Source organism: Marmota monax, unplaced genomic scaffold, assembly GCF_021218885.2.
Source record: "Marmota monax isolate L192 unplaced genomic scaffold, Marmota_monax_Labrador192_F-V1.1 WCK01_AAM20220418_F8-fsc00024, whole genome shotgun sequence".
NCBI classification, from domain to species: domain Eukaryota; kingdom Metazoa; phylum Chordata; class Mammalia; order Rodentia; family Sciuridae; genus Marmota; species Marmota monax.
In genome coordinates, this window is record NW_026695224.1 from 4,068,491 (window position 1) to 4,093,689 (window position 25,199).

The window sequence follows — 25,199 nt, forward strand, 5'->3', positions numbered from 1 at the left end:
CATAAACACTTGGCTTTTCCAAATGTTCAAGATAGGCATGAGAAGTAGGGTCAGCAAGAGCTTTGAGTTTCAAGCTACTCTTTATCAGAAAATTTACTTTTCTGATAAAGTAGACAGGTCCCTTTAACCATACTGGCCTGAGGGTTTAGACCCTCAACCAAAAACCAGCATCCAAAGGGTCTTGTCAACAACCATGATGGGTGTAAGGGACTCAGACGCTATGAATTCCTTCTCTGCAAACTCAGGACCCAGAAATGAGTGATCCCTGTCCACGGGTGCCACACAGCAAGGAATAACATGTCCTTTAGTTCCTCACCTGCCCCAGACACACACACATACACACACGTGCGCGCGCGCGCACGCGAAGTCTGCAGTAGCTCCTAGGGAAACCCTGCTCTCGCACCCGTCTCCAAAGCACTAAATATATGGAGGGTCGCCTCAGGGCCTCCCCTTCTCCTCCTCCCCAGAGAGGAAGGACAAGCACGGAGTGGGACCACGGCCCTTTCTGCACAGGCTGTCCTTGGTCTTTGCAATCCTCCTTGTCCCATCAGAAACCTCAGCGCTCACACACTTCAGCTGCTTAACTCTACACTAACAACCTCTTCATTGCTGGGTTTCCAAAAGGAAATCCACAAATCGGGGGGTGCAGACCCACCCACTACAGCCCGAGTTCCGCTGAGCACCGTTCAACGGGGACCAGGGATGGGGCGCCTCTACCCAATTCCTGTCGGTTGGAAAGCTGTTGCTTTTATTTTTAATTTTATTTTAAAAGGCGGATACAGGGTACCCAAGACACCACAATAAAATGACATTAACTGTAAAATTACATTATTAATTCTTTAATCTCACTTGAGGCTTCAAGCTGTTGCTATGCCCAATTATCCGTGTAACCACCTGTCAGAATCCCGGCGCTATTTAGCATTACCTCCAGGACAGCGGTGGGCCCGGTGGTCCGTCAGGTCTGCCAGAGACTCGAAGTCCTGCTGACAGTGATCGCAGGTGTAAATTGACTCATCCTCCATGTCTTCATCGTCCTCATTTCTCTCCTCTTGACTTGTCACGCTGTTCCTGTCTTCCAGCGCCCGGCTGGTTTTCCGATCACTCTCCGGCTCTCCTTCTAGGCCTCCTGCCAACAGGAAGAATACAGTCCATGTCAGCTGACGGGGTCTGGGGAAAGGGTTTTAAAAGAATTGCCCGGCATTTATTAAGATACATTTAATTACTCTACCTCCCGGGGTCCATTATTCTTGACACCTCTCAGTATATTAATATATGGGGTTTTTTTGTAGCATGTGGTGCCATAATTCTCAACTAGATTCTTTAATTCATGGCACAAATCTTCTAGAGGGATTACTTGTCATCTTTCCTCCGTGCCTGGCTGCTGGGGGTCATGACCCCTCAGGGAGGTGAAAACACTGTAGCATTTGTCTCCTAAAAAACCAATTCTGTTACACGCCTCTGCAGAGCTTCCACCAGCTGCTCCTAGCACACCTCGACTTGTAGCTTCCCCTACAAACCTTGCAGTTTAGAGCTGGGAGACCCCTAAGCCATGTTCTCCCTCCACACAAGCCTCCCAAGGTGGCCATGTTGGTTCAGCCCCTTGCAAAGATGTTCTGATTGCGGAATAAAAGAGGTAGGTGTGCTCAAGGGACCCTGCAGTCAGACTGCAAACTCAAACATGCCTAACCTCTCACCTGGGGCCTGAGGGCTGCCTAGAGAGTGAGAGTCGGTGTGGGAATGGTTGGATCCATTTCTTTGAAATAAAATACCTACTGTGTGATTAGCCCTGTGCATGTGAGTGGCTCATCTGCAGATAACAGTGATTTAATACCAGGCACGGTGGGGCACGTCTATAATCCCAGGGGCTCAGGAGGCTGAGGCAGGAAGATCATGAGTTCAAAGCCAGCCTCAGCAACTTAGTGAGGCCCTAAGCAACTCAGTGAGACCCTCTCTCTAAATAAAATATAAAAAAGGGGGCTGGGATTGTGGCTCAGCAGTGGAGCACTTGCCTAGCACGGGCGGGACCAGGGTTCGATCCTCGACACCACATAAAAATAAAGGCATTGTGTTGTGTCCATCTACACCTAAAAAATAAATAAATAAATAAGTATATATATATATATATATATAAGGGGGCTGGGGATGTGGCTCAAAGGTTAAACACACCTGGGTTCAATACCTGATACCAAAAAACAACAAAAAAAAATGGTAAATATAACATTCAGAACATATCAATAATCCCAATAAACCTCAGCAGAGTAAATCTGCCCATTAAAATACATTCACCCGTGGATTTGAAAATCGAAGAGTGTTGTCTCTTCCCACACTCATCCTGGAAAACAGACCCCAACACTAGCAGCACTGATTGAAATCAAAGAGATCTCTATTCTGTAGAAATATGTTTGTGCAAATCTCTATGCAAAACTGCATGCTCACCTGTGCGTGTGTGGTGTGTGGGGGCGACACGTGTGTGTCTGCACGCCCATCATGCCCATGGCCTAACACATAACCTTTAAATGCCCGAGAGCAGGTCACCAAAGCAAAAGAGAAACAAAACCAAGAATGCATTCGATTCAAGGTAGAAACCACGGTCCTATAAATATTTCAATTTAGACACAAGATAATGTTATAAGGGCTCTATTTCTCCCGGCCGCGCAGAACACGCGCTTCCAAGCACCCAACATCAAGAACCTGCGAACACAAATCAGCTCATCGGAGAGCCAGCTGCTGCCTTCCGTGGCGGGGAACGGGGTAAGCCACGCCGCAGAGGCAGTAAAAATCAATGTTTCCATTTGTGGCCCATCAAAACATCTCTCTTCTTACCAATTAAGGGATGTACAATTTTTAGGTTCTTTTATTATCGGAACAAGCCAACTCCCAGCAATACAGAAATCCCATTAAAAGCCAGGCAACATATTTATCTCAGGGAATCTGATCTGCTGTGGCAGCAATGGCAAGAAATAGAAAGCTCGAGAAATGAGAAACATCATTTGGAGTCTTCGACATTATAAGTCATCACCCAACCATGGTTACGCAGTCAAGCGCCGTCCCTGAAATTCCTAGTTTACTGTCTCTTCCCTTAATAAAAAAAAAAAAAAAAATTCTGTAGAGAATTAAAAAAGAATCATAATTCCAGCTTTATCTACTTACACGGACTCTCCAGATAATAAGTTATATTCCACACCACGCTTGTGCTACTTTATTTAACACACAGTTTAATAGACATATTTAAATTATCTGCCCCCCCCCACTCTTTGCCATATTTACTCGGCAGCACTTTCTATAACAGCTCATCTAATCCACAACTGGAACCACAAACATTACAATGCATTTGATATCTTTAAATCTGGTACATCCTGTTGACTTGGGAGTAGATAAATCAGAATGTCAACTCTTGGGTTTTTATAAGGCAAAAGCCCATAAAGTCGTCCAAGAGTATAAATCTGTTTTAAGGAACTGTCACCTCCCCTCCGGCTGGCCACTAATGGGAAGGCAGCGTGGCTGTGCAGACAGGGCTGGGAGAGGAGAGGAGGGCACAGGGGCAGAGGTGGAGCCCTGTGCAGGGCAGACAAAGGTCTGGCCCTCCACGTCTGGGCTGGCAGAGGGTCACAAGCCCAGCCAGCCTGACCCTCAGGAAGGTGAAGCCAGAGAGGGTGGAGTCAGCGGCCTGCATAAGTTTAGAGGCATCCTAACAAGCCAGTGCTCAAGGCCCCTCTGCTGACTCCAAGAAAACAGGACCTGGAGAAGAGGAAGCCTTCCCCGCAGGGCAGGTTGGACTCTTGGCCAGGCACTCTTATGCCCAACAGTATTTGAACTTCATCAAAAGGAGAAAGAATAAATGGTGCTATTTTTCCATTTGCAGATGAAACCATCTTGAGGTTCCGCAAGGTCACCCCAAACCATGCAAGGAATGGAACTTACACACACTGTTGCTAATGACGCAGGACATCTGTCGCCTGCCGGGGACCCCCACTCTCTGAGGCCCGGAAGGCAGGAGCTCTGAGAACAGGGAGCTCGGAAGGCAGCCGTCCCGGCTGAGCACAGTCTCAGCACTTGCCCAGGGAGACCCTAAAGATCACAGGATTAGACCTTCCATACTCCCCTACCCAGCCCCGTCAGGACAGGTGGTCTTGCCTGTTCCACATCCACCTTGTCCAGCTGCTGAGGTCTCCCTGGCCACTGTCCTGAGCCTAAATGTGACCTAAGCAAGCACAGAGGAGGCAGAGCAGCTGGCCCCGTCTAAATCCCCACCCTACGTGCTCCTGGTGTCTCCAACACAGGCAGCGACTCCTGAGCTTCAGCTACAGTTGACCTGCTGGCCCCTCCAGGTACCCAGGGGCCCACGAAGCAAAGTCATCAGGCTGTAAAAGGTGGCCAGCTCATCTCCGTTCGGCTGAGGCCTTGGGGCTGGGAAGGTCTTCCTGACAGCAGGCTCGCTGGCCTGTCCTTTGGCCCTCCCCAGTCCTCCCGGGAACCGTCTACAGCAGAAGACTCATTCAGGGAAGGCCCAGGCTAAACAGATTTCCAATCAGAGCCCTCTCCCTCAAGGCCAATGTGCAGGGGACAGGAAACCACACCAGGGCGGAGAACACTGGCCTCCTCGTCCAGGAGACAGACCTCCCTACCTTCCTGACCTCGAGCCCCACCCTGGACAACTCCCAGCACGGGGCTTTCCAACCGGCATGGGACCAGCCCTCTGCTCAGGCACCCCCAAAACAGCCAGCCTCAGCCGCGCACTCCCTGTGTCCCTGACCCCCAGCCAAGCACAACCAGGCAGCCCTACGAGCTGTCACCATCATGTCCCCATTTTACAGGTGAGGTCAGAAGGAGGCGGCAGGGCCAGGTTTCCAGTCTGGGTACGTCTGACACTTAACCACACTGCCACACCGTCCCCCACAGCACACACCCAAGTGAGGGGGAAAAGCCAAGTGCTGGGGAATCTGTAAACCCCATCATCGTCCTGGGGGGCAGGGGCTGCCATGGCTGCTGAAGCCCCCCACGGCTCCCGCTGATCTCTCTGTCTTACCCGCGTCTGCACACCACTCAGACTCTTTCAGTCGCTTGAACTGCCGAGGGCTGCACACTCCTGCTCCCTGCCAAGACGGGTTCCTCCATTCTTCCCCCACCTGACTCGGACCCCCACAGCCCCGAGCTCCAGTGGCACTTAGGTTTTCTCTCCCCATCGGCCCCTTCCCATTGCAGTTGGTGCACGGGGCACCGTGTCGACTTGTACGTCTGTGGGCTGATCTGCTTACTCTCACTGTGGCAGTCTGGATTTTCTAGGGACGACCCTGAGATTTCCCATCCCTCCTGTTCCTCTGCAGTGAACTCTTGCCTCTCGTAAAGAAGAGGGTTCTCATTCACCTCCACAACTCCCTGCTGGGCTGGTCAGCCAGGTGACTCTCTGGACCAATGGAATGCAATGGAAGTGATGTTCAGGGTGTCTGAGACGACGTCAGAAGAAGGCTTGCAGCTGGCCCCCAAGTCTCCTGGTCTCCTGAGACATTCCCCCTGGGAACCCAGTTACCAGACTAAAAGAAGCCCAAGCTACATGGACAGAACACGTACAGGCGCTCCAGTTGGCAGTCCCAGATGGACTCCCAGCCTCCAGCACCAACTGCCAGCCACGGGAGTGCACCATCTTGGACATCCAGCCCAGATGAGCATTCAGATGTCAGCAATCCCAATCACCGTGTGGCTGCCACTGTACAAGTAACACCAAGTGAGACCACCAACAGTACCAGTCAGCCCAGGGAAAAGTAAGAAACAGTAAGAGACCGTCACTTTAGACCACTATGTTTGGAGGGGTTTGCACACAGCAATAGCTGGCCAGAGCACTCCCCGCCAAATCGCAAGCTCTGTGGGGGCAGAGATGCACCTGCTGTTGCTAAGTACCATCCCCCAAACTGGGGCTCAGTAAATGGATTGGTTTCAGAGAAGTGGGTCTCAATATCCACACATACAGGAGCAAGAGGAAAGGTGGTGTTATGGCACTCTTGATTGTCAGATGGTAAGAATTAGGTGAACCATAGGAAGACGCACACCCCATAAAACCAAGTCCCCACACCCAACACGCCAACTCAGAAGACTTCCTATGAGCAAAGAGACAACGTTGGGCTGGGGATGTGGCTCAAGTGGTAGCGCGCTCGCCTGGCATGCGTGCGGCCCAGGTTCGATCCTCAGCACCACATACAAACAAAGATGTTGTGTCCGCCGAAAACTAAAAGATAAAATATTAAAATTCTCTCTCTCTCTCTCTTTAAAAAAAAAAAAGAGAGAAAACGCAAAAACTTCTGCCTACTCTGCTTTTCACGAGAGCTTCCACTCAACATGACGATAAGAGGAAGGTCAGTGGGACTCGGCAGAAAGGCCTGTGCAGCCAGAGAAATGACCCCAGGCCCTCCTGAGGGAAGGGTCAGCAGGGACCTTGTCAGGGATGGAGAAGGTGGCCCAGCCTCCCCCTGCAGCCGAAGGTGGTGCTTCCGGTGCCATCTACGTTTTCTATCTCCCCATTTCCATCGCAGAGACCCTACGGGGTAAGTCCGATGGGTATTCCTACTTTCAGACAGGGAAACAAACCAAGACTCAGGAGTACCCGCAAGGCCCACGGCAGGAAGTCAGAGCTTCTGCCTGCATGTCCCCTGCTTCACCACCACGCTGCAGGGACAGACAAAGCGGGCAAACCGGAGGAAGGGCTGGAGGGGACAGCTGGCCAAGTCCAGCAAGAGGGGAATGGGGAAAGGGGAGAGGGCCCAGGGAGTCCGGCTGCTCACCGCTGCCAGGTCTGGGAACAGGACACCCCCTACCTCGTGGTCATGAGGGCCAGCTGAGAGCCTCAGCCAGAAACACCAGGGAGTGTCCCCCCCGGCCCTGGCCCCAGCCATCTCTTACATCAGGAAGAGTCTCACTCGGGGGTGCCTCTTCTCCTCCTTGGAGGTACCATGGGAATCAGCTGGCATGGATCCCTGGGCATCCTGAGACCCTCCCAAGGACCTTTGGGGGCCCTGCCTCTGGGGTCTCCGGGCTGAGTATCCACACACTGGAGGCAGGAGGCTGTTGGCAGCTTCCACGTTCCCAGGATAGAGGAAACAAGGGCAGAGCTTGAAATGCATGAGACACCCAGGGCCCACGGTCACACTCTCCCCCACCCTGCCCTCCCTCCCTCCCTCCCTTCACTCGGCAAATGTTTACTGAGCGTCTACTGTGTGCCAGACACAACCGTGCATGCTTGCCATGACTAACAGGGTGCTTCCTGGTCCTGTTTATCTTGGGGCCCTCCAAGCCCACACAAAGCCTGGCATAGAGGGAGACTTACTAAATACAAGGTGGCAAATGAGTGGACAGGTGAAGGAACAGCTGCTAAAGTGGAGGTACAGCAGTGAGGGAGAGCACTGTAACCCCAGGGTGGCCGGGGATCTGGGTGCCAATGCCAGCCCCCGACACGAAGAGCCTCGCGCAAGTTGCGTCTCCTGCCTGAGCCTCCGATTCCCGCCATGTCCATCAGGAGCTGATCACGGTGGAAACCAACCCTCCTACTGCACCGGGGAGGGGTGAGTCTCACCTGAAAGCAGGGCCACCCAAGGACGAGCACACAGCAAGCACCACACGCAAACCAGCACCGGAGCCCTGCAGGGTGGCCAGAGCCCAGAGCAGCCGGAGCAGGGGAAGGCAGGAGGAAGAAGGGTGCAGGAAGAGGGGGGTGCCACAGCAGGGAGAAGGGCCAGAGCCAGGAGTGGGGCCAAGGGAGAGAGGGGCGGTGGCCGTCAGCCCAGAGAGCCAGCAGGTCCTGGGAAGGCGGCCCCACTTGTCCCTTCTCCTCCCAGTCAGACCTGGAAGGCAGAGCGTGCCTTCCACCTCTGCAGAAGGCAGTGGATTATAGACAGGTCAGGGGCGGAGGAGGGAGCCTGCACTGCACAGGAGGCACAGGGCACTGGCATGGAGTCTAATGGGACCAAAGGTCTTAGACTAAAGATGGTCATGCATTAACAACCACACAAGCACCAGTCAGCTGGGCTCATATTCCAGGGACTGTGCGGATGACAGCGGAAGAACAGGAAGGAACGGCAGACCTGGGAGCCAGCTCGTCCATGCCACAGTCCACCATTCAGCAACGGGAGACCTTGGACAAGTCACTCACCCTCTCGGACACTCACTTAGTCAGGTCCAATTATTTTAATGCAGTAATAAATACAAAGCCTGCACCTGGCTCAAAATACCACTTGAGAAAACCATGCTACCCTATTGCCGCTGCTGATATTTATCCCAACACGTGCAGCACCGTGATGCAGACAAGAATTTGAGGTCATACTGAAAGAGAGGCTTCTCAGGAGGCCCGGATGAGCTCCTGAGGACGAAGATGAGGAGTGTCAGCGCACATCCCCCTTTGAAAGGCACAAAAATATCCACAGAGATCCCCTGAGAAATAAAATCCACTTAGAGAAAGCTCTAGGTTTGAGTCCAAGGTGCTCCCCTTCCAGGCCGTGCTTGAGGATGCGACGAGCCTAAAAGCGCATGACCTCTGACCTGGGCCTGCACAGACAGGCCCTGGGCCCAGGCCTGGGGAGACAGCATGGAAACATATTTACAATTCAGCAGCCCACTTCTCCTGGGCTCGCCCCCTATCGGTGGCTGTGGGAAAAACAGCCCAGGAAGGGTTTACATTTGTTTTTTAATATTTTTTGGTTGGCAATGGACCTGTATGTATGTATTTATTTATATGTGGCGCTAAGACTCAAACCCAGTGCCTCACACATGCGAGGCAAGCGCTCCACCACCGAGCCAGAACCTCACCCCCTACTTTTTTTTTAAAAAAAAGAGAAAATGTATACTTCTTCCTTACGACCTGTATATTTCCTACCAACATATTCCCGAGGGCAAAAGCACTCTCAGAACCTGGGCACTGGCTGAGCCACAAGTCCACACCCACCCGGGGCCAGGTTTGCAGAGGAGAACCTCTCCACCAACACCTCCTTCCTCGGGCAGCCTGTCTACCCTGGTTGGAGGGGCAGGGCCAAGCTGAGCAAGGAGACTCCAACCCCCCTTAGGTACCCTGCTTGTGCATCCACTGCTGGCCCCAAGTTCTGAGAGGCAGCCCTTGTTTATCTTCAGGTTTAAAATGTCTGTAGTGCAGGCACGGAGGTAGCGTTTAACCCTCGGCCTGACGGGTTCTCTTGGCAGAAGAGCTGTAGGCAAATATTTTAGCACATAATGCCACGTACATTTAGCTTCTTAAATAGGGAGGCAACTTCCGGATGATTGTCTGCGGGGTGCCCGCTGGCCCCCATCTGGGCCGATGGCTCTCTGGCTGGAATTTCCAGCCAGGACCAGAGATGTTGCACTTGACCTGGGTGCATCATGAGCCTCGCTAGGATGGTCTGTCCTGGCTGGCCACAAGGAACTGAGAACAGGACAGTCCTCTCCACGAGGTCCAAGGCTGCCCATGGAAATGACTAGAACCTTCCAGAAAACATCACTTCAGTTATGGGGGATTCTAGAACCTGAGGTCAAAAATGGTGAGCTGCATAATGACAACATTTTCCCTCAGACCACACGGACGGCTTCATCAGTACCTTCATCTCGTGACCTGTGTCTCAGTAAGGAAGATGTTACCATCAGAACTATTTCACAGAGAGCAAAGCAGGCTCAGGTGGGTGAATCAACCCACTGCCACTTAGATCATGTGTAGACCAAATCTCACCATGCCCACCCCCTATTATCCAAATGCCTGGAAAGGGCTTGGCAAGAGTAAGGGCAGGACAGAGTTGCAGAGGCTCACCAAGTGTGGCCCCTGCTAACCTGTCTACATCCTATAGAAACACCATGCCCCGTGTGACCGCCATGCCCCGTGTGACCGCGGCTGCTGTTTTTTTCTTCAAGAAGGAAATCTCTACTTTTATGAAAAATCTCTTGGTTTCAAAATATTAACTTCAAGTTTTAAGGAATACAGCGTGCACCAAACAATACGTCTTGGAGTGCCGGATGCAGCCGGGGGGCCACCAGTGGAGACTCTGCTGGTGACTCTCCCAGGAGGGTCCTTCAAGCCTCGGGTCATCTGCCCATCATATTAGGAAGGTTAGCTGGGATTCAGGACCTAGGTTCCTGTCTGTTTCTGCATGACCTTGGTGACTTACACTTCGGAGCCTCAGTTTCCTCACCTAGCACATGAGGACAGTCTTATCACCTGTTCAGGGTGGTGTGAGCTCCCTGCATGAGGGCCACCTTCCAGGTGACCTCGCTGCATCAAAGAACAAACCACAGCTCCTCACCCCGAGGAGACTGACAGTCTGTCACAGGCCCCCTGCTGTGTTCCAGAAATACAGGAACAAATGGCTCTACCCTCTCCCTGGGGGGTTCAAGAGACCAACCCTCAAAGGCACAGGGAGGTGCAGCTTCTTCCGCCCACAGCACATCTGCACCCAGCTCCCAGATGGGACAGGGATGGGTGGAAAGCAAGAGGGCAGACGGGGGGGGGGGGGGGGGGGGCAGGAAGAAGGAAGAGGATGCAATCCAAACACCTTCACCAAAAATAAAAAAAATCCAGTGCGTAGTTAAGGGCGACGCTCCTCCGAGCCTTCCAATCTTAATAAAACTGATCTCGCCGCGAGCAGTAATGAAGAACAGTTGGACGAAGCCACCCTGGAACCATGAAAATTGTATGCTGTTACTTCCTCGTGACCTCCTGAGGCGGTGACCATTCTGCCCTCTTCGCGCTGTCATGTGTCATCTCTGGGAAGGGGGAGACGGAGAGCAGGGCCGGAGGTAGGCAGTGAGGAGGATGGTCAGGGCCGCGTGGGGAGCTCGATAAATCCAGCTAATTTGTGGCCAGCGCCAGAGCCTGACGCTCCTAATTGCTCCTGCTCCTGGCACAGAACTCAAGGCAAGGAGACTGGGGTGAAAATCACCCCCTTGTGGTGGCGGCAGAAAGAAAAGCCTCACGAGGGAAAGAGAAAGAGGGGAGTGGAGGGATGTGTCCCCCTAAAACCAGTAGCAGGCTGAGGGAGGTGGCTCGAGGTCACAGACAAGCACAGAGGGTGCAGACCCAGAGCCCAGAGTGCCTGGGCCACAGCACGGCAGCGATGGGTCAGGCCCGGAAGTGCTGTCTCCGGGCTCAGTGGGCCCCGTCTACAAAGTAAGGAAGAGGCCACGGAACAGCCGTTGTTTAAATAGTGGACCTCGGTGATCTGTCGTGGCCGGGGACGGGACTGGGAGCAGAGCTCTGGAGCGTGGCCCCCACACTCAGGACACATCACTTCTGCCTGCTGCTCCCTGCCCTGGGCTCCACTCAGGAACCAGCGCCAATGTCAGACGAGGAAGTGTCCAGAAGTTCCCCAGGCCAGCTCTCCTGGCCCACTCCCACGGTCCTCACCCACATGGAGTCGGGACCCCCACTTGAGCTCAGGGACTTGCTGGACATATCTCAGGGGTTTTGTTCACCCTTCATCTCCCTCCCTTGCCCCTCAGCACCCAGCATGGCCCTGGAACAAGGCAGGTACTCAGTACAATTTGTGCAAGGGGTGAGCCAGCCAGGCAGAGGCCCGGCCACAGGTCAGCCTCTGATGAGGAATGAGACGAGGGCAACGTAACCAGGATCAGGGCCCCAGTCCCCCCACCACCCCGGGACTCAGGGAGTCTCTGGTACTGGGAAGTCACCAGCTCAGGCCCCCAGAGCTCCCAGAGGCCAGCTGCTTCCCCCCACCAGTGACCCTCCAACCCAAGACTTCCTGTCGAGCCCACAGGTGGCCTTAGGAGACCAAGAGACCCCCTCTGTCCAGCCACCGAGCAGAGACTGTGTTCAGCCTTTAAAAATTAGCCAGCTGGGCTGGGGCTGGGGCTCAGCTGCAGAGCACTTGCCTCACATGGTGAGGCCCCGGGTTCGATCCTCAGCACCACGTATAAATAAATAAAACAAAATAAAGATATTGTGTCCACCTACAGCTAAAATATAGACATTTTTAAAAGTTAACCAGTTGCCAGCGTGGAGACAGCCTGGTGTGGGGCTGCTTACCGGGAACACCTAAGTGCCACCTGGAGCAGAAGGACCAGGTCGATGGAGGGCTTGTTGCCAGGATATCGCTACTGAGGGAAGAGCTCGGCTTCTAAAAAGCCGGCTCCCATCCAGCCCCAGCCCAGGTACCCCCCTGGGGTGGGGGTGCGGATGGCAATGCCCCAGGCCACCTCAGGACCCTTGCCAGCAGCAGGCTCTCTGGGACCCTGGGGTTTCCCCAGCGCTTAACCTCAACACTTGCTACGTTCTGCTGGCTTTCTGATGATTCCCCCTCCGGCCCCCAAGAGGGTGTTTGAAGACCCACAAGTGGGCAGTAAGACATTCTGGACATCCCCTGAATCCCGGCCAAGGGACCGAGCCTCACAACACCCTCGGTCCTGGAGTTCTGCAGGACCTCAGCACAAGAGAGCCCAATCTTCAGCCTGATGCCCCTTGGATGAGGGGTGGGGCTGGATTTTGGGGGGAATTGTGCTCCTGCTTGCTGGCCTAGGATGCATGGAGACACATTCCCACACACCAAGGAGCAGAGACTTGAGGAGGATTAACCACAGGTCAAACGTCAAGTGGGCAGCGCACAGGAAGCTTCCAGACCCACCCCAGGGGCCGGCTGCCTCCCCACGATGACCAATATCGGCGTGATCTATATGCACACGCACACCCCACACCCCACTCGCACCCCCCCCACGCTCATCCTCAAACCATCACTTAACTCGGATTTCAAACTGCTCGCGATGTGCTTTAGTCAACATGAAGCAGAAACCTTTTATTAAATGCTGCTAATTTTTTATTGATCACACTGTGAATCATTTCATTTTCCATTACCGCAAATGTCTCCTATCAGGGCTCCGCGATGACGCTTCTTTATTCAGTCTCGAGCAACTTGTCACTTTTAATCAGTTTTCACTTTCAGTAGGGTTCAAAAATTAGAAAGCGGGCTCTTTGTATCATTATTGCTTTTGTTTAAAAAAGAAGAAAAAAAAAGTTTCCATACAGGAAAGGTTATTATACTAGGAATAAATATACATGAATCAAATTCATGTGAAATTCCTCCCTGACTCTAACCAATTTTAGCATTAGCTTTTATAATTTTTTTAGGTTTATTTTCACGGAAAGACTGTTCATAATTATTGCTCGTGCTCTCCCAAAACACTTATGTTACTAAAGTGTGAAATGTCTTCTAACACAAAGACAGATCTCTGGGAAGTAATTACAGAAATGCATTCAGGGGCAATAATTCTATATTAGCTGTCAGCAGCAGACATCCTCTGACAGGCACTTGTTATGAAGGAATTATTTGTATTGCCATTGAAGACATGGCAGGCAAGCCCAAACCAAAAGGCTGCGTCCGACCGGAAACATGGCTCCTTCATCAAGGGTCAAATTAAGTTTAAATCATTACCTTGAAGCCCAGCAAACTCGTACCTGACTGTCTATTGTGGAGACGTTTTTGAGACGCACTCGAGCGCAACATGGTCTTCCCTCTCGCAGCGTGGTGCAATTACCCTGAGTCTCAAAAGGATTCTGCCAGGAGCTTGTCACAATAGGGAGAGAGGAGGTGGCAGGGTGTCTATTAAATGCTAACTCGTGTCACCAAACAGAATTTTCAAGAATTATAAATTGCCGAGATGCCTTGCGGCTGACCCCCTCGAGTTAAGAAGAGCCCAGAATATTATCGGCAAAGTGCAAGAATTTGCATCAAAGGCAGGAGAGGACACTCCCTGGGGAGCCCACTGGGATGGAGCTGAGGGGATGGGGACCCAATGGGCCAGCTCCTCAGCCCACAGAACATCTGGGCAGCAATGGCTGCTCTGTTGGAGGTGGAAAAAGACCCTAAAATGAGGACAGGTGGAGGGGATCTAAGAAGATGCCTAAATTATTACGTGAGCTCTGTCCCTAACTCCCCACCTGACCCATCTGTAACAAGTCCTGCTTCCAGGTTGCATGGAGGAGAGTGTTCGATGAGCAGGACTAATTCTATGCACTGTCAGAGGAAACCCCTGGCCTCCAGGTGTGGTGGGAAGTGTGGGATGAAGACAGGGGCACCTTCCTGGACTAAGGGGGTCCCACAGACATCTCAGGGGATCTACTCAGACCCACCAAGCCTCAATCTCCCCATTTCTAAAAAGGACATGCTGAAGGTCACTCCCCTGACTTGTCCTCAGGAATCAGAGAGAAGCGCAAACTCGGGCATCTTTAATCTGCTCTGTCACTATTGTTGCCAAAGAGACAGGTTTTTTTCTAAGAAGGCTCAGGAGGAGAGGCAAAGGACCTCCTTCCTCCAAATGGCCGGGGACTATCACACTGAGCCTGGGCTGGCCGCTGTCCCTCCCGGGGACAGCTTGTCCCTGATCTTTCAGCTCTCCCAACTCCCCCTTGGTGAGGCTCACACAGGGAGCATTCAGACACAATCCAGGGACATTTTCTGGATCCCTGGGAAAGAAGTTACCTAAAATGAAGCCTATAGTGGGGGGGGGGGGGGGGGGGAACAGAAGGCTGGATGAGGGGGGAAGGGCGTTAGTGCCATGACCTTTGACCCAGGCATTCCACTGAGGCTTACAAAACTACAAAACTAAAAGAGTTCACGGTGAAAAAATTCACTGCAGAATTAATTGTAATAGCCAAAAAAATAATTTAGAAAGTTTCTACAACTCCATGAGCAGGAGATCGATAAAGTGGGTACACGTCTGGAAGAGACTTCACGTAGCCATTAAAATGAATGCAACAGAGCTACGTGCAGCAAGATGTGCCCAGCCAGCGGGACTGCGGCAAAGATGGAGTAAGCTTCCAAACATAACGTTGAGCGAGAGGGGCGAAAAGCAAGCTGTGAAAGAGAAACCGTCTATGTGTATGCATGTATAAAACCATATATTTGATGAGCTATAGTAAGGACAGCGTTGATATTGTTTAAAAACGTGTTTACCAATACTATTTAGTTATACTTTACACACATTTCAAGAAGAAAGACGTGCACAGAAGGGGTCCATGCCGAGCCCTGGAGGGAGGAGGCGGAGGACTGCCGGGTGCTATCACGCTCCTTAGGCCCAAGGGCCCACCCTGGATGGCCCTCGTTCCCTTTTGTATACCTGAAATATTTCATTTAAATCGACACGACGGCTGAGCTACTGAAAAATCTCAAATGATAAAAATTTTAAAAAAGAACCAATGGTGAATAAATTGGAAGAGTCAGAGGGGAAGCGGGAATTTTAGATGGCAGAGGCTCCAAAGAAAGGAACCAAGGCCACTCACAGAGCCATGGGGTCCTGGTGTGGGTGGACCCACCCAGCCTCCTGCTCCTCCCTCTGTCCAGTGGGGCAGGAGTAGGCCAGAAGGAGCAGCAAAGGGGCGGAGCTTATGGCTTAAAGAATCAAACGGTACCAAAGTACTGGGTTCTCCTGGGGAAGAAGCTTCAGTCACTGTGGAATCCCCGGCACCTAAAATAGTAGCTGGCACAAAGAAGGTTGTGCAAGAACTATTTGTTGAGTGAATGAATGAACACGCACTATGATGAATCAAAGCCATCCGGGTCATGCCCTAAAGCGGACCCTCTCAGACAGAACCGCTTGCTGGACAACAGCAAGTTAGGCATTGTACATGCAGATTTTCTACCTCTGTGTCTTTTAAAAAAAAAAAAAAATTCAAGGCTCCAACTCTGACTTCTCACCAATTTCCTGCCCCTCCTGTGGGCAGGCTGAGATTGTGAGTCCCAGCTGCGTCTGGAAAGCACCTTTGGGGAGATGAGAATGGAAACAGTCTAATTTAAGGAGGAGCCAGGTACTGCCTAAAATGCCTCCTGGCCCCCTTCCATGAGTGCACATCGAACGGAAAAAATCACTCCAACCCTCTCCATAGGAGAGCATCTGACGGCCGGCCAGCCAAAAGCAACCGTTGCTAAGAAATCACACCGGGTGACGTCACGTGACCACTTGCTACAGGCAAGATGCGGCCAGGGTCAGAGTTCAAAACAGTTTCTGCAAATCTTTCCAAGGAAGCCCTTGTTCTGTGCAGGGAGGAGGAGGGGGGGAGGCATCCTGATGGACACCCGCTGCCACGACCCACCCTCTGGGGTAGGTATTGCTACAGATGGGGAAACTAAGGCCCGGAGCCAAAGAAAGGCAGGGCAGGGGTTCTAGCCTCCAAGAGACGGTGCTCCTTCTGAGCAGGGGGTGGCTTCCCAGTATACCATTCTGAGTCCCTCTGGGGTCACCCTCTTGTGCAGAAAGCGGTAAACAGAGCAGTCCAGGCTACAAGAAAAAACTAATGATCACAGACTGCAGCTTTCCATAGAGTCCAGGTGCCAGTCCACCTCCACAGCAGATGGACTAACAGAGGTACATCCAGCAAGCACCAAGATCCTCCAAAGACAGGGTTGCAGGAAGGAGACCCCATGGGCTATCTGGGTCCAGGGACCTCTAGGAAGGACGCAGTAAAGACCTGGCCAGCCCAGAAATACCCAAACTGGTGGCTTTGTCCCCACTCTCAATGAGCAACCACCTGTCCTGACCTTGGCACTGATGAAGGCGTCCATCAGACCAGCCCCTGTCTCACCTGGCTTTCTCCCCAGAACTGTGTCTCAGTACCTTTCTTTCGCACAAAAATAAAGCTTTACTGTTATTTCTGATTACAAAGATAAACGGCGACTGATGTCAAAGATACAAGCCATACAGAAAAGTATAAAGAAAATAGTACAAATCACCTGAAATCTCGCCACCCAGAGGTTTGGGCTGTGACCACTTTGATGAACAAGATCTCGCCTGTCCCCTCCTGCATTTACGGACACATACAGCAATCACTGTGTAAGAATGGGGTCCTGAGCTGCACGCTGGCTTGTGACCTCGGCACACTTTGTTCCACCCGACCCTGTGCTGTGGTCATCTCTTCCAGGGATGGTTTTTAGAGTCTGCCTTTAAAGCTTCATCTAGAGGGGAATCGCGTGGGTCTGCGACTCCTGGTTAAAAAATATGAACAGGGCCAGGTAATGAATTGAGGAGGGGGCGGGGACTTTGCTGTCTCCAGGAAGATTTCCTTGTTCTGCAAAAGGCTCCCCCCAGGAGGCTTGGAGTTAACAAGATTCTCTGGAGATGCAGTCACAGGACCACCTGCATCAGCACCCCCTGGAGGGAGGGCCTGTTGAAGTCCACAGTGCTCAGCTGTCCTCTCTGCCTACCCCTCTCTGCTCCAGCCATTTGGAGGACAAAGGGCCACGTGGTGGAGAGTTTGAGCAGCTGACCCTGAATGGAAGGACTGTGCCACACAGTCCCCCATCCCCCCCCTCCGGGTGTCACTCAAACGTGTGCACACTCATGCACATGTGTGCACAAACACCCATCGTGTTTCTGCTAGGGGGTGAGTCATGGCGGGGTCTCTTCCTCACACCCTAAGATCCCAGGGAAAGTTTAGGAAATTCCCACTCTGGGAATTCTCTGTTGGCAGCTTCCTCTCCACCAGCAGAGAGGGTTTCCCCTTCCCAGACACGAAATTGGATGCTTCCTGGGTTTGGTTACTAACAGCTAGACATGGAGACCCAAGTCATCCCCCTCCTCCAGGGGCCAAGCCAGGAGGGTTTCCCAGAAGCCCCGGCATTCTTCTGTCCCTGGGGGAGCCCCGGTGGGGGAAGTGGGCTGGATGTTTCTGGGAAGCAGACTCCTCTGGGAAGTGACTTCCTCCTCACTGCCAGCAGCCAGGGCTGAATCACAGGCAGGAGGGCCCTGGGACGAGCCTCGAGGTCCTGTCCAGGAGAGATGTGGAAGCACTTAGGACACATCTACGTGCCCACAAAGCATTTACCCACACCTATCCAGGACTGTCCAAAGACCACCGCAAAGGAGGCAGACGGACCCTCTGGTGGGGAAGAGAGACGGCGGCCACAACAGAGAGACACAGGCACATCTGCAAGGGGCCAGCACTATGAAAGAACTAAAAGAGGGGACGTGACAGTGACTTGGGAGTGAGGTGGGCATCACCGAGGAGGCAGAGGAGGCTAAGCTGAGGGATCAGGAGCAGAGAGAAACTGGAGGGGGTGGGACATCAGTCCATTCCAAGAAACACGCTTGCGTGTCTCCAGCCAGAGTCAGCCAGGGGAGGCCCAGGACGCACAGGCAGACCCCAAGTTGTAAAGCAGCTGGGACACCAGGCACGGAGGCTACTCGGGAGGCTGAGGAAGGAGACTGCACGTTGCCAGTCCGGGCAACTTAGCAAGACCTTGGGACGGAGGCAGGGGCTTGCAGGGGCTTGCGTAGCTCCGTGGTAGAGCACTCGCCTAGCCATGTGGGAGGCCCTGGGTTCCCTCCCCAGTGCTGCCCTAGAAAGAAAGTGGGAGGGAGAGAGCCCTCAAGAAGGATCTGGAAATCTGTCCAAACACCCCATTCCAGGCCCACGTGGAGAATCCAGGCTGCAGAAACACTGGAGGTCATTATACAAATAAAGGATTGTTTGAGACGATCCATACTTTAACTCAACTTGGTCAACTCATGCTGGCAAGCATTTCAAACACCAGAGTGCCACATTAGCGAGATGTACCTTGCTCTGGACGAAGAGCCTAGGCACAGGCTGTGAGGTCGGACCTAGCTTCAAATCCCACCATCCCCACAGCCAGAAAAGGGTTTTGACTTCTCCAAGGTTGAATGATATTCAAAACGGTGCTGGTGTTCTGAATCTCAGGACGGAAAGTAACACCACCCCTCCCGTCTAGCCTCTGCAGTCCAACGGTGCCAGACTGTGAGCGGGGGTTTGGGGCCGTCCCTCCTAGAGGGGCACTGAAGCCACAATCTGGGAACTCCTGAAGCACTGACTGAGCCCTGGAAGAAAGAGGAAAAGTACTACCCAAGCTAGATGGTCCAGAGTCCCTACACCCCAGAGAGGGCAAGGGTCTTAGCCAAGGTACCACAGCAAGGGAGGGAGAAAAGACAGAGCAGCAGCCCATCTCAAGACCCCTCGTCCCCCCAGACCCAGGCACTCCTGGTGATGTCCAGATGCTGACCTCCAAACCCAATCCCTGGAGAAGAAGCTGTCAACCTCATGCCCCCACCCATAAACGAATTCATTAACCCAGGGATCCAAGAATTTGAGTAGCTGCAGCAGCGATGTAGCCCAGGAAGTCACTGGAAACAGCGGCTGAGACGCACACAGCTTCCACACACCCAGGCTCACAGCAGGTGGGGGAGGGCTCTCTGAACCTTGCCCCACCCACCTCAGACCTGGCAGACCTCCCTGAGGGGGCCAGTCGGCTGCCAATGCCACCTCCTACCTGCAGGACTCACTGGAGGCCTGCCCAGCCCCCATTCCAACTATCAGAGTCAGGAACTGGGGAAGCCAGACCAGTCCCCCTCTGACTGTGGCCGTGCCAACCAAGGAACGCTGGCCTGGGATAGTGTTCCAACTATCATCCTCCAAAAGGCAGGAGGACAGGGAGACTGTCTACAGGACACTGGAGGACGGTACCTGGGAGGCCAGAGGCACGTGACCAGATCCCGTGGGGCCGACTAAGAGGGGCCAGGACTTGCTCGGACCCATCATGAGGACTGAGCGTGGGCTTGACCTGGACGCCCTGGGACCCTGGGTGACTCCTCCTCTTTGAACCTCAGTGTCTCCTCCTGTATGATGGGGGGTGTTGTGGGGAGCACACACGGTAACAAGGAGACCGACTTCACGTGCCTTTTACATCCGCACTCACTCGACATTCAGGACCGTGGACCTACTGTGGACCAGGCAGCATCCTAGGCTGGGGACAGGGCAGTCAACAGCACCAACCAAGTCCACTAGGCAGCAGGGGGGTCAACCATCAGGAAACCTCCAGGGGGTCAGACCAGGCAGAGGCCCGAAACCACAGTGATCAGGGGGCAGGATGCGCCCACGGCAGCAAGTCCAGGGCCAGCATACCAAAGAGGCCTCTGGGGAGGGGACACTGGAGCGAACATTTGAACAGCAGTAAGAAGCCAGGCATGAAAAGGTGGAGGAGGAGGAGTCCAGGCGGAGGGCGTGGAGGCCAGAGCCAGCCCAGGGCTCAGAAGTGAAGGCCAGCCTGCCTGGGCGGAGCCGGTCAGTGAGGCTTGGGAAGGCTGCAGTTAGTGACTGCCTCAGTCCAAGCAGGCGGCCATGCCCGACCCTATCTGCTGGTGGTGCCTACACACTGGTCACCTTAGCACACTCATCACTTGTTGTCTCTGCTGTCACACACACCAAGCTAAGCTCAGGACAGCGTGGGCCAACCATGAAGCCCTAATACCTCACCGCTGTGGCTGGCCCAGAGGTTCTCAGTAATGCCCGCTTAGTAAGTGCCTCTTCAGTAAGTGCTCAGGAAGCAGGTCCACGGGGCTGCCCCTGGGGTCCAGGCTGCTTTGTGAGGGGCTGAGCATCCTGTTCCTGGAGGCATCCAAGCAAAGCCTGGAAGACCACATGCTGGGGACCCTAAGCACCGGATGAGCTAGGCTTCCTCGGAACACCTCCCCTCAGCTCTCCACCCAGCACCCAGAGCTGTGGAGGGGCAGACAGCTCCTGTCACATCTGCACAGAGCGTGGGCAGCCACCCTGATTCCTGGATCCCTGGAGGATCTATTCATACCCCAGAGCACAGCCTCTCACGTCCCTAAGGAGGAACGTAGCCATCACAGAGGGTGGGGGGAAAGGTCGGAAGGAAAGAAAAAAGTTCTCTTGCCAACGTTGTGCAGGGAGTGCCAGGCGGGGTGGACTTCAATCCTCCCTCAAAGGCCCCCCTGGGCAGGGCACTTCCTGCAGACAATTGGAGCTGGCCTGGCGCTCTGCACTCCCTTTGTGTTAACTAATTTCTGACGGGGGCTTTTCAGCGATTTGTTTCTAGAACAATGCGCTCACTGCCACGGCCCTCCAGTGCTCCATCTTGGAGGTGACAACGTGCTCTCCCCCGCCTCCCCCTCGGCAGGAGGAGGAGGAGGTGTGAAAAGCCATCTAAAAGAGGTGGCTGGAAGCGGTCAGTCCCTGTCCCCCGAGTGCGGGTCTCATTTTCAGCTCTCTGGAGCCAGAATGCCAGCGAGGACACGGGGAGGGGTCTTAGAGCCCCCAGATTTGGGGGCAAGCAAATAACAATGCCGGGAAAAGAGGGTCCAGCCCCCGAGAAGGACCTCTCCCTCCACACGGTAATTAACCGAGCCTCCAGAACCCGCTCCTCCGGCTCTTTCCTGTCTAATCTTTTTCTAATTTGCGTGGCCGCTTCCTGCTTCCTCCAAGCCACCTTAATTGGAAACTCTTTAGTTCACGCCAAAGTTCCTCTCTGCTCTCTGAGGACACCTAGGGAGGGTGGAACCCGGCTCTTCCTAATCGTGCTTTCCAGACATGGCTAATAATGACCCTCTTTCGCTAATGAAAAAAACACACACATGCCCACGTCGTGGATGCTGTAATTAAGCCTGTGACGGGCTGGGTTGGAGGGAGATGAGATTTATTTACGTGCTGCTCTGTTGCTGATGAAGCACCGGTGATCGGGAAGACTCCTAATTAACCCCGTTTAGAGGGTGTGCTCTTTTGTGCTTCTCTCCTTGCACGATCCCTTTGTAAATTGTAGTTGGTGAAAAATTAGAATAATAAAAATTAGCCGTCTTCGCAACGAGTTCTCTCCAGTAACTCTTAACTCGGCCACCATGCCCACATGGTGACGGCCAGGAGCCACGGGATGGATTTCCACTCCATCACGCCGCGCACCCGCCAACAGGTGTTACTGGAATTCTGGGCCCTGTCCCCACGCCCTGTCCTAGGCACTCGGTGGGTCAAAGTGCAGCTGTCTCCAGGGAGAATCGAGAGGCAAGAAAAGATCAGGGTGAGCGGCTGGTTGAGAGAAATGACCCCAGCAGGGTCAGGTGGAAGCCAAATTTGAGATAAAGAAAACAGGGAGCCCCGGAAGGCTTATGAGGGCGGGAGGAGGTGTTTAAGCAAGATCAAGTAAGAGCCCCGAGAGGCGCTGCAAGGTTTCAGTGTCCAGGGCTGTGGGAAGGACAGCCTCCTCTGACCCCAGGGGGCTCTGGCTATAATGGTAGGAGCCAGGGCTCACAGTTCAAGTCCTGCAGCAGCCTGCATCAGCCCAGGCCGCCCAACACCAGGACCGCAGGCCCTTGGATCTGAGAGGCTGGGAATGAGCGACTCACCGCCAACTTAATGCCGGCCTTCTCTTGGAGAGCGCTGTCATTTCATTAAGTACAGATATGAACACTGAAATGCTCCCCAGGTTCAGGGAGGTCCAACTACAGCAACAGGTCCCTCCCAGTCGAGGCAGCGTGGTAACCAGGGGCTTGAAGGACCGCTCTGCAGGGCACAGCTCACTGGGACACAGGCAATCGGGCTTCCTCACCTGGTTCCTGGCCAAGGCAAGGAGCACCCAGACTATCAAAATGACCACTCTGGGACCTCTTTTAGAGTCCTCTCCCCTGCTCCCCTGCTGCCACTGAGACACAGGGCTCAAAACGTCCCTGCCCTTCCCTTAGGTTTGGACCCAGAGAAGCTTCAAGTTAGAAGGGGCCTCAGAGACGCCATCCCCCAGTCCAGCTCTTACCTGGAGAAGGACCCCCTCCTGGAGTCGGTCCACAGCCAGCAGGGAAGGGGGACAGTTATGACCGTCACCACCACCCCGGGCATGCTGGCGGGGGTGCAGGGGGCATAGGAAGAGGGGGAAACCCCGGGGCTGGCTTTGCAGTTGTGAGATGGAGGCTGGGGGGCAGGGGGAGGGCAGATGTGACAGACCATGAGACTCCTCGTGGCTGCATCATTACCTGAGCTTCTATAGCACGCGACACTTTTTATTTACTTATTTATTTATTTTTAAATAAATAGCCTCGGGAGTAGGTGGGATCACAGATACGTGGGCCCAGCTACCCCCAGGAGTAGACAAGGTCTACTGCAGGACAGAAACCCCACCTCACTGCGGCCCAGCTGCAGGCTCCAAAGCAAGGTGGAGAACTGTCGTTCTGCATCACCAGGAGGCATGCAACTGGCCTTCTGTTTAGGCATTTTGTTCTGCTTATAAATTACGTGCCGTGATGTCCAATGACAGTTATGCCTTTCCCCTTAGACAGCGTCACGTTGGGAACGAACCTGATACCTTTGGCTCCTCCATGCCAAAGATTAAAGAAAAAAAAATTCAATAAACATTTATTAATAAATGCGGCTGAGAATTTTCACTCTCAATTTTCTTGAGTTCCCATATTGAAGGGAGGACCCCCTGGGTTTCTGTTTCTACCCACTGCACCCCACAAGCTGGGCTGCATGCACAGCCCCAGGATTCTGAACTTCTAGCAGAAGGTTCTTGGTAACGAGTTCGCATAACCATGGCCAGGTTCCCATGCAGAGATCCAACAAGTGGACACTCTATCGTCCACCTGCTTAAAGTCGGTCTACAGGACATGAGGAGCCCCTGCTTGACCAGGACTGAGCAGCCCGGGTCAAAGTTCAGCACAGTTTAAATACCCAGCAGTTAAGGCCACCCCAGCCCTCCCCTGTAGCTCTCTCCTGTCCTCAACTCCTAAAATTCAACCCATCTCTGCAAGCTGGGAAGTCCACCCAAGCCAGAGCACCTGCTTCTGAATCCTCTTAGGCAGAGCCGTGTGGGGCCCACTCGGCAGGAAACACCCCCGGGCCGTCCATTCTGATGAAGAATGGCCCGGAAGGTGCAGCGAACATGCACCCAGGGCAGCCCCAAAGCCAACCCAGGCTGACCTGCCCCAGCCAGTGCCCGGAGAGGATCCCCCCCCACCCAGTGCACCAAAGGGGGAATGTCAGATGAGGAGCCAAAGAATGAATGATGGGCGGCCACTGACCTCCCCACAGGCTGATCCCCACCCTCAGGGCAGGCCCACTCATCCCCTTCATGCCATCCATCCATGCCAGCTGCTGTCACCCTGTTGGGACTGGGGCACCTCTTCCCCAGATGACGGTAAGACCTCCCTGGCTTGTCCAGCCATTCATCAAACTCTGAATGGACACCCGCTGTGTGCGGGGCATTAGCTGCCCACCTTCCCCACCACTGGTGGAAAACCACTTAGCCTGAGCCTGGCCACCTGAAGCATCCAGACCGGGGATCTTTTCTAGAGAATTCTATAACAGTCATCTTCACACACACACAAAATCGCTCCCTCATAATCCTGAAAGAAAGACGCTCCAAGACTAAGTGATAGTGGCCACCAAGGTGGGTGACAGAACTTAATGCAAAGAAATGGTCCCCAGAGAAGTCAACCCAGCGGTGACTTCCAGAAGGGGGAGGGGCCACGGCGGTGCTAGGCTCCGGGGACGGCTGTCAACGTTTCTACTTCTGGACCTGGGAGGTGCTTTCGGTGGTGTCCCTTAGAAAAAGAGTCCCTAAGTCCTACATTTAGTTTGCAGGATTTCTGTATCTGTTTCATTTCATCATAAAATAGTTTTTTTTAAAAAAAATAACAAAAGGAAAGCTTTCTGTTGCTTGAAGGAGACACAAACCAAGAGCAGCCGATGGCTGGAGGGTGACATCAAGCCGCCCGAGGACAGCTGCCAAGCCAGGTGCTACAGACATGCTGGTGTGCAGTGGTGGCCCCTGCAGTGCGGGGAGCTGGACAGCCCAGGACTTCTGCACCTCCGGCTCCCGCCCACTGCGCCTGCTTAGGATCCCCCAACGCCTGAAATGTTGGTCTAGGAGGAGCGGGGTGCCCTGCCGGGCTAAAGCCCCACGAGGACCAGGGTCTTCTCTGCGCTGCCCAGTGGAAGCCCCTCTGCTCAGCCCCGCTCTCCAGAGCACACTCCAGGGGACCAGGAGCGCATGGCCTTGCTCCCTAGGGAGCCACTGGCAGACAGTGGGTTTGTGTGAAAGGAATGAGTGGAGAAAGACTCAACTGAGCCGCAGAAGGAGGTCCAAAGACGACCTGCGCAGGGCCCTGGGGTCAAAGGCCTTGCCACTCAGCGAGGAGCCCAGAAACACACTCCAGGAGTGGGTGAGGCAAAGGCGGAAACCGAGCAGGCGGAGACGGAGCAGGTGGGGCTTGGACCATGGGGGCAGTCAGGGAGGGCTTCCTGGCGGAGAGAACATGGAGCTGACTCTTAAGGAAAGCCAAGAGTCCCCACTAGGAAGCAGGAGAGCCCCTCCTCTGAGGGTGACAGGGTCTCCCCACCCTGTCCCCACTGACCTCTCTACAGACATTTGCTGTACAAGAGTCATCTCCCCCGTTCCCCAAGTCCTGCATCACCACTATGTCCCTTCATATCTCTCCCT

The 25,199-nt window shown here is 53.6% G+C and overlaps 1 protein-coding gene across 4 annotated transcripts in view; it reads right to left on the reverse strand.

Annotated features, from left to right (window-relative positions):
* The window catches only part of Znf423 (zinc finger protein 423), a 318,197-nt gene that overhangs the window by 210,445 nt on the left and 82,553 nt on the right, over positions 1-25,199 (reverse strand). For 3 of the 4 annotated variants that reach the window (XM_058575785.1, XM_058575784.1, XM_046434941.2), the window contains one exon: positions 926-1,126. In XM_058575785.1, coding sequence (XP_058431768.1) covers positions 926-1,126 — 201 coding nt within the window. Of the gene's footprint in view, positions 1-925; positions 1,127-7,561; positions 7,875-25,199 lie in introns of those variants that run through there. The other variant, XM_046434940.2, reaches the window with a different exon arrangement.